We start from the raw sequence: 9,413 nt of genomic DNA on the forward strand, positions 1-9,413 counted from the left end.
GGACAAGCTCGGTTTGCTGGTCGCTCCGGTCACCGCTCGCTCTCCACCCCGCAGCTACTATCTATCTTCTACTATAGGGATATTGGAACAGGTTCTATTCGATCTGAACATACAAAACGCAAATGGGAAATCATCCGGAATTGATACAACACAGAAATCCACGCTGACTGACTGACTGACTGACTCACTCCTCCGTCTTCATCCTCATCTTCATCTTCACATCGTCCCACCGACACCATGCCTACGACATCATCATCATCATCTCCTCCTCATCCACCCTAACTGATAAAGCAGAGACACCCGATCGCAATATAAAACACAAACAGCGGGTATACCGCAATGCCGACCCGGTTGCGCAACACGCCCGATCCACCCAGGATACTCACGCCCGCCGCCAGCGACCACGCAATCAGGACAAGATACACCGGTATGCGCGCAATAGTCGGGAGGCCAAAGGCACTGAGCAGAGAGGCAATAACCAGAGGGAAGAGCGTGTATCCGATGATACAAACCGACTGGAAGAACGAGCTATCGAACGGAGAAGAGAAAAACATTAGCAATTGACCTCCATCCAACCACTTTCGGGGAAAAAAGAAGAACATACATATTTCCACCAAGCAACTTAATCTGCAACGTCACGACCGCCTCTCCAATCCACACGATAGAGAAGACGCCCGAGAACACCAGCGACGACTGCTCATCCTTGGCGCGCATTGACAAGAACATACTCAGCAGGAGGCAGAAGATCAAGGGACCCCTAGAACCATCACTGGTTAGCACACATCCCCTCCCCGAAAGTAGACAACGATAGGGAAGAATCAACCCACCAAAGATCCCAATCCCTCAACCCCTCACTCATCCCACCCTGCAACACAACATCGGCATCCGGCCAGCGTCCTACCATGTTCCTCAGCCCACCCCCAAAGCCCGTAGCCTCACCTCTCTCCGCAGCACCAATACCACCCCCGCCGCGCTGCAACATGCCCCCAATGAGGTACTTAGGCCACAACACCTGGCGCATCTTCTCCCAGACGGCCCGCAAGTCGCGCGACAGCGTCTCCCATACCGTCTCGTCGATGGTGCTTTGTGTCGCGCGGCGGTCCTCGCCGCCAATCGTGGACGTCAGGTAGTTGCTGGAGAAGTTACTCCGGCCGCCGCCGCGGGCGGAGCTCGACGAGGCTTCGGGTTGGATGTTTCCGCGGAGAGGGGCGGTGTCGGAGGTGTCATGGAGGGGGTCGTCGGCTTCGATGGCTGAAGTTTGAGACACATTATGTTAGTGAGGATGTATGTAGAGGTACATGGGGTGGATGGAGTGGATGGATCGGAGACAAAGGGAAGAAGGCAGCTAGGTAGCTAGGTCGGTAGTGGTTCACTCACCATCATCAGCTTCAATCACGTCGTCGTCGAGGATCGATTCATCGTCGCGAATGTCCCCGTGGGTGTAGTGTGGTTGTACGCTGGCCATGGTTGTTTGTACCTCTGGTTGGGTTTGGGGTGTCGCGGAAGTAGTTGTAGTTGGTTTAGTTGTGGTAGGTCACTGGGACATTGCCCGCTCCGGCTGACGTGGATTGCTTAGTGGGTTGCACTGGGCTGGACAGACCGGCTGTACCCAGAGGATAGAATAGTAATCACAGAGCGAGACAAGGGACCAGAACGTAGCAATGCAGCAAGCTGGAACTCGGATTTGGGGAAAGCTGGGCTGGCACGAGGCAGAGCAGCCCGTGTCGGAGAGGCTAGAGTGGCATTCCTTACGTACGCAAGCACGGGCTGAATCCGGCAGGCGGAAGAGCCCATCTGAAACATCAATTAACTGTCGATCGACACATCTATAACTGAACAATCAAATTGCTTGGAAAGGAATCTATGCCAGAGATAGTTGAGTACTATGTTCATATTTCAAGTGTATTATACAATATGCCCTTCATCCCCCTCATCATGTGCTAAGCTATGATACATCGACTTTTCTATAACGCCCGATTATGCTATAATTTGTACTGAATAGAGTGGAGACCATATTAGTTAGATCCACTTGGATGAAGCAGAAGGATCCCGGATGGCCCTCGGCAGATAGATAGGACTGAATCAATGAGGTGGAACTCAGGCGCTTGGGACTTCTCGCTCGGCGAGTCTGTTCATCTGCTCCGCCGTTGCTCCAACCAGAGTGTTCCGGAACTTCGGGATAATGCTCTTGTCAGAGTATTTCTTTAGAAGCTCGGCGTGGCGCTGCACCTCCTTAAAGGTCTCCGGGGGTACATGTTGCTTGACTTCCTTGACCGAGTCGAATAACCTTCGTGTCATGGTAAGCGCCTTAAGGGCATCTTCTCCTCTGATCGCGGCCGACGGGTTGGTCTTGGCTATCCGGGCCAGGTAGGACTGTCGAGATTTTTCTCCCAACAGCTCACTGGACACGGCTTCATCGAGGTCCCGAATTAGGGGACAGAGACGCTCTGCGGCAGAAGTAATAAGGCTGGCCTTCAGCTTCACTCCCAGAGCGCTGAGGTTGTTCGATTTAGCATCTGCCCCCGATTCAAGGCCAGCGAGGGACATCAGCAGATCCGGACTATCCTCCAGTGAATGGACCAAGTCGAGATATTGGGTTATTGACCGAGCATCGGGAAGCGCGGTGCCGTTGGCCATGAGATCCAGAAGCTCGTTGGCGTGTCTGAACACGTTGGGGTTTCTGCGATCCCGAGTACATGAGGCCATGGATATGCGGAAGGTCTTTCCTTCTGTAGGTCCGGTGGGGTCTCGAGTCATATTGCGTACTACCTCCACAGATTCACGACTAGCCCGTGCAGCACGGAGGATGCGTAGGTACGCGTGGTAGCTAACCGCGTCAGGTACGACCTTGGGCTCATCTCCTTGCGTAAGGTACCGCCAATATTCCTTTGCAGCGGCCGTCCCTTGGGTTATCGACAGGCAAGCTTTGAGAAGCATAGTCAGTTCCCTGTTTCCCACCTCAATATACCGCGGAAGAGTTGCCTCATCCCACATCGAAAGCCTTGTCTTCGCAGGCGGTTTCACCGTGCCAACAACGGGGTCAAAGAGATGATCAAAATTCTCCTCGGCCTCCACATCCTCGATCTCCTCGGGTTCGGTATCGTGTAATCTATCTCCCTCGTCAACGAACGGGATATCGTCTTCCAAGCCCGCATCACTGTGCGGAGAAGATACTCGCTTCTTTTCCGAAGTTGACTCTATCCTTTCCTTCGGGGGCTCTTCCGCGAAAATCGGAATACCGGCAGTTTGATTGTACAATGCGAACACGCACCAGACATCGTGGTCACAGCTTGAGTTCTCCTGCAACATGTGGGCCATGGCGTGAGCCAGGTAGTTGTCCATGGGCACCTGGCCCTTCTTCCATTGATAAATGATGTCGGCCCAGACCCGTTTGGCTTCCTGGATACCCTGAGCTCTCCTTTGCAGAAGCGGCTCGACTTCAACCTGCTTTCTTTCCGCCGTCTTGATATTTCCCTTATACAGTTCCGATGTTGCGGTCCTCGTACTGCCTGCGACAGCCCCTAATAGCGTGGTATAGGTCATAAGATCTGGAGCTAGTTTGCCGGACTCCGGCAGTGCGCCAGCAACCTCCCATAAAACTTCCATATCTCGGTGCCACCAGCAGACCTTGAGCATTGCATTGGCGTGAATAATATGGGGTTCGACGTGGGAACCCTCAGCGTAGAGCGACATGTAGACTTTAGAGGCCAATTTCACCGGCTTGAAGCCTCTAATATCGAAGTGCTGGCAGAGACCGTTCAGGAAGATAGTGTAAGATCTCGAGTTCAGTTCCATACCTCGCTTTTTCATCTGTTATGATTCGAAACGAGCATATCGTCAGCCACGAAATTAATAACAACAATAAAGACCAAGAAGAGGAAAGAAGAACATACGTCATTCCAAGCTTTAAAGGCAAGTTCCGGCTCCTTCTCACGCATGAGATACTCCAGCAGCCGATTGAAAGCCGGAATGGCTTTGAAACGTTTTTGATGAGCCACCTGAATGAGCTTCAGACCAAGCGCCAGGTGTCCGTCTGCCAGACAACGCCGGACGCGCTCAGCCAGCGCATGTGGGTCACGCAACCATTTCAACTCTGCATTCAACACGGTGCGAGGAACGAGGTACCTCTGCGGCACCCATTCCCTCCGAACAAGCCGTCGCAGTAGCGTCCGTTTATCAAGCACCTCGTTTTCGTCTGAGGTGGAACTGGGCTCAAAAGACTTTCGTTTTCCATGAGAGTCTGCAGGCTTGGTCTCTCTTGCTTCTTGTTCCTCCTTCTCACGAGGTGCAGTCTCCTCCCGTGAGGAACTGGCGGGTGAGCCCTCCGCGGCCACAGCCCCGTGCATCCGCCTCGCCTGCAGGCTCCCAATCCGTGCGAATTGTCTCCCTGGTGTCCCTATACGATGTCCAGATTCCGCGATGTGAAAGATAGATCGACTCGGGGTAGTCCGGAGCCATTGTGTGCGGAGAAGTGGTTTCATTGCCACGCTTCCGGACCGGAGAGCGGTGGCATTGCCGCAACGAAGCATCTAAGGCGGGGAACGAAAGACACGCCGTTCGATTGGTAGTGTAAAGTCTGGATGTCTTGATAGGAGGAATAGGCAAGGCAAAAGGTGTATTCCAACCCGGTTGCCACTAGAAATCGTGGGAGCGTGAAGCGCGTCAAGCGTAGGAAACTCGGAGGTCGGCGAAGAGAATTCTGGAGGGAGAGGCAACGGCTTGGTGAAACAACCCTGAAAGGCAATATGTATAATGCAGGTAAACTTCGGAAACGAGATGAAATTCTTTCCCCAATAATGTAAACGAACAAAGAAAAGAAAGAGGAATGCGATAGAGAAAGCAAGGCACCAAAACGAGCCCCAAAGCAAGCGTCGACCTCCGAACAATCGCAAACTCCGCCGTATCGCATATCTGCCCACTAGAGCCGATAAGGTTAGTGTACTCTATCCCCTCAAACTAGTAAGTAACTCCGCTCCGACCAGTCAAAACCACACTGTAAGCCTCAGGCATCAAATTGCGCATAACCGCCGCCAGCCTCAGGCAACATGCATGAACTAAAGTATGCACGCATCCATGACTAGACCCAACGCCTCTAGCTTAGCTAGCAACGTAGCTCAGAAGCTAGCTAGTCAGCCTAGATACCGACAGAATGGTCAGACTTACACCGCTAGAAATTTTCAGATCCTTAGCGGCCTGAGCTTAGGCATCCCATGAAGGAGGGGGAGGGTAAGAGAGGAAGGAGGAAGAGGAGGCTATTGTGCAGCGGGCAAGCATCTAATCAGTCCCTGCCTTCGCCCCCCGTCGCCTTCCCCCCCTCCCCCCATCCACCCTCCCCCAATAACGGCCGCTAAGGCAGCCAGGAACCAACAACAAGGCTAGTAACCTAACCTAAAGCTGGTCTGGGGTTCAGGTACAGCCTAGTACTTAGCCTCCCAGAAAGGGTTACAGGTACCAGGTACTACACTGGTACTCACTAGTAAACTTGCCGGGGAAGCCCGCGACTAGTTCAACCAGAACCAAAGTTATCCTCTCTCGCAGGTAAGAGGAGGGTATGTAAATTATTCGGATCTCGCCTAAGGCCTAGAATAGATAGCTCCAACTTTACTTTTCTAGTTTACCCTTCTCCCCGTGGTATGTATGTTTTGGATACTAACTTTAAACTCAACCGAAGTATGCGTCGAAGGTTCCATGCCCTGCTGATCCATCACCACAGGTTGATGGTCTAGAGCGAGTAATGTATCGACGGACAGACTACTGATTGAATCTCACCGACATTGCATGATTTCTAAAAGCCCTCCACGCAGACTCTGTTAGTCCCTTTCTGCGGCAATAGTCATTCCACTAGTTGGCTTATTGCCACCGTGCGGGATGCACGCTCGTCGATTAGAGTTAACGGATTGCTATTCATCCCAAAAAGATCTACCACATGCGAGTCAATATACAGAAAGAGGCCCCGGAGCCCTCTGCAGAGTCAGAACCGCTAATGCACGATCTGCATTGCAGATTGTCCGGCCGTCGAAGCAATGCCCACGTTTCCCGGGAATTACAAGAATAGTTTCCTCCATCATGCAGGGGCATGGAGCTATGCGCCCTTCTTCTCCGTCCACGCCGGCACCTTGCGGTACCCCCAATTCGGTCGAATTGCAGGCGTAGTTGCATACAACAAAGTATCCACAGAACAGTCGAACCATTGTCATTTCACTCGAAGTAATTTACCCACTATCTTCCCACCTGCAGCCACGAGACCGGCGGCGTTCGCCTTCCAATCAATCTCGCAGCTCCCAGGTGATCCGCTCGAAGATAGAGGGCGGGAGAAAGGAAAAGAACCATGTGCATCAGAATCCGAAGACTTCCGCCACCAGACCACAGACCCGGATCGGTCTGCAGAGCAAAAGAACATGGACAAGAATATTGCACAATTTCGGGGACCAAAAACCCAGGGTAACATAACTTGGTCGGAACACATCAGCAAAAGTGGAAAAGGACGCGGACACAGTGAATAGGAATCACAAAAGAGGAAGATCACAAGAATCATAGCAGTAAGCCACATACAACACAGGGGAACGTTTGGTAAAAACAGTTGCCGCATAATTCACAGGAAATGGTAGAAAAGCTAGTTAATGCAGACGGTCCCGCCAGATATCCCAAGTTGTAATCCCTTGGCCGGGAATGACGTAGGGAAGAAAGAAAAAAATAAAGACAACAACCCCCCTCGATTATCCTTTTTTCCCCATGCGATCTAATTCAAAAAAAACATAACTGGGACAAAGTGTAAGTCGCAAGGCCACTCTTTTGACTGGAGCAATCAAGGCCAAAAATTGGTATCATGTGCGCAGGAACTTAGAGAATTAGATCCGGGGATGGCGATACGGGATTAGGAGATATTGTATTAGAACATGCAACCTGAACGAAGTAAGGGAAGCTGGGCATCTATTGCGGGTAGCTGGTCGATTGGTTTTCTGCGAAGCCGTCATCGATCAGCTACAGACCTTATAGCAATAGATCCAAAGACCTCCTTCTCAACCTTTCTTGAGCTCTTGCAGCCGGGTATGGTGGTCGTGTGTCCCTTTTTGTTTCTTCTTTTCTTTCTTTTGTGTGGGGGGTGATTTCTTTCATGTCGCGTGCGAGACTTGCTCATGACCCGGTGCCGAGAAGGCAAACATAACAAAGGACTGACTACTTACGTGGCTGGTACACTTGACCGGTCTGTCCATAAGGGGAATGAGGGTAGTTTGGCGGGTATGCCATCTGCCCATTGCCCTGATACACCATACCTCCGGCTCCAGCTCCGTACTGCCCCGGTACCTGACCGTCGGCAGGTTGATATCCAATGGGAGGTAATTGAGGACGAACACCACCAGGGTAGGCAGGTGGTTGTCCAGCCTGGGCGGGATCCGCCGGGTTGGGTGCGTCGACCTGGTTGGCCTGGGCAGCTTGAGCAGCGGCAGCACGCTCGCGCTCCTCAGCAGCCTTGCGCTGGGCCTCTTCCTCCTTCTTCCGAGCCTTCCACTCTTTGCGGATCTCCTTGAACTCTGTACATTGGATCAGTTAGCATGATATGACGCAACGTATAGACAGTAGAAAGGAATATGTGTTGGAAGGGGGCAGAGTGGGTGTTTGAGAGTCATGGTGGGGATGGGACAGGAAGCAGCACGAGCCGATGGTCGGAACAAGTCAGGAGCGATAGACAGGAGCTACTGAGTCGTCGAAGACGCTTAACCTCCGCACCGGCTTGTCACGCTACTGCGATCCGCGGCGCTAAGGTAGTGTAACACGACTAGCGTGTGCCACCCGCACTAGCCCCATCCAGAGTTTCGCGACCAACAAAAACAACAGATGCGAGCTGGCGGACCAACTTGCAAAAACGCGCAAATGAACGACCAACAAACTCACCTTCGGGAGTGCGCTTGGCGCCATGGGACTGCATCGTGACGTGGGCGTTCAGATGGTTCAGCGTACCATACGCCTTCTCACATCCGTTCCACCCACACTTGTACATCCGCTCGATCTCCTCATACCGACGACGGGGCCGCTTGTGCTGCTGCGCGCCAGGGATGGGAACGAAGGAGTATACCTAGAGAAAGCATTTGGATGAGCCTGGGATCTTTTTATGCCAAAAACAGATGAAAAAGCGCGCCGCTTCCCACATCCCGCGAGGCAGCCTTCGTAGCTAGCAAGCCCCCTGACCTCCACCTCGCGGGACGTCCAAGACAACAAACCAACGCAAGTGCGCAGCCCTTGGAAACAGACGCCAAAATCATCAAAAACATACCTGGCCAGGGCGCGGCCCTGCGGTCGCAGCAGGGGAGGCGGGACCAACCGTTGTGGCAGGAGTGGTATAAGGTCCAGGCAGACCGTGTTGATGTTGTCCATACCCATGCGACCATTCCGGACGCGTATACATCTGAGGCGGCGGCGGGGGATGCCCCTGGTATTGTGCCATATCGTGACCCTGGGGCTGGTAGGGAGAGTAGGGAGGAGGATAGGTGGGGCTGGATGCCGCGATTGAGGGATCTATAGGAACGGCCGCGTCAGACTTCAGGTTCGTGTGATTGCGATGGTCATGGTGCTGCCCATCACTGAGGGTGTGCATGGACGGACTTGTTGCTTGAGCCATACCTGCCGCTCCACCGGCTTGGGTGTTGGGCGCGTGGTGGTATTGAGGCGGGCGGCCGATGTACTCGTGGTAAGCAGGAGAGCGCGCGGCGGGCGGCTGGTTCAGACCGTAGTCTGACTGCGGCGTGTTGGAGGACGAAATATTGGCGGCGGGGCGGACCTCGGGTTGAGGAGTGTACTGAGGAGTAGGGCGGACCTCAGTCTGAGGGGTGTATTGAGCAGTGGCAGCAGCAGAAGCCTGGTCTGCAACTGGGAGTTCAGAATGGGTCGCAGCAGACGGTGGATATGGATAATGCGAACCTGACTGCGCGTACTCCGAGGCAGGTCTGTTGTCCATATAATACAATTTTCGCCGCGAACGGGGGGGTTTGAGAGATCCCTGACAATCCTCCAAAAAGAAAAGAAAAGAAAACTAAACACGCGAGCCTATACAGACGCGTCGAGAGAACACAATGAGCTTGGTGATTTTCACAAGAAAGGAATGAAAAAGAGATGTTGTAGTGATGGAATGGGAGGGGAGAAGGAAGAGTTGCTTTCTAACAGCAGAGAAGATCAGGATGGGGGTGGTTAGATCCTCGTTCTTCTTTTTCTTCTTTTCTTTTTCTTTTCTCTTCCCTCCCTCTTCTCTTTTTCTTTTTTTCTTGTTGGAACGTACTATTTAGTGAATTCAGGATAAGAAGACCGAAGTGATTGATGGAAGTTTCCACACCAGGTCCTGCACGTCCTGAAATGGGCGCGTTGTGTTGTAAGGAAGACGGAAAGTGAAGTGGAACAGAGAAGAAAGAACCAACGCGTGA

The 9,413-nt window shown here is 52.7% G+C and overlaps 3 protein-coding genes across 3 annotated transcripts; all 3 read right to left on the reverse strand.

Moving 5' to 3' along the window:
• Positions 1-278: 278 nt before the first annotated feature.
• AKAW2_21397A (Yip1 domain protein) lies at positions 279-1,465 on the reverse strand (the record flags this gene model as incomplete). The annotated part of the gene is made up of 4 exons (XM_041686217.1): positions 279-528; positions 605-757; positions 828-1,251; positions 1,378-1,465. 4 exons carry the CDS (start codon positions 1,463-1,465, stop codon positions 279-281), a joined length of 915 nt encoding a protein of 304 aa, XP_041540223.1.
• A 632-nt stretch (positions 1,466-2,097) lies between these two features.
• On the reverse strand, positions 2,098-4,529 carry AKAW2_21398A (pentatricopeptide repeat-containing protein; the record flags this gene model as incomplete). Its single annotated transcript, XM_041686218.1, has 2 exons — positions 2,098-3,810; positions 3,894-4,529. 2 exons carry the CDS (start codon positions 4,527-4,529, stop codon positions 2,098-2,100), a joined length of 2,349 nt encoding a protein of 782 aa, XP_041540224.1.
• A 2,401-nt stretch (positions 4,530-6,930) lies between these two features.
• AKAW2_21399A (putative C2H2 transcription factor (Con7)) lies at positions 6,931-8,953 on the reverse strand (the record flags this gene model as incomplete). The annotated part of the gene is made up of 5 exons (XM_041686219.1): positions 6,931-6,959; positions 7,185-7,532; positions 7,894-8,074; positions 8,273-8,514; positions 8,602-8,953. The coding sequence occupies 5 exons, from the start codon at positions 8,951-8,953 to the stop codon at positions 6,931-6,933; spliced, it is 1,152 nt and encodes a 383-aa protein (XP_041540225.1).
• Positions 8,954-9,413: the final 460 nt, after the last annotated feature.

Source organism: Aspergillus luchuensis, chromosome 2 (genome assembly GCF_016861625.1).
Source record: "Aspergillus luchuensis IFO 4308 DNA, chromosome 2, nearly complete sequence".
Classification (NCBI taxonomy): Eukaryota; Fungi; Ascomycota; class Eurotiomycetes; order Eurotiales; family Aspergillaceae; genus Aspergillus; species Aspergillus luchuensis.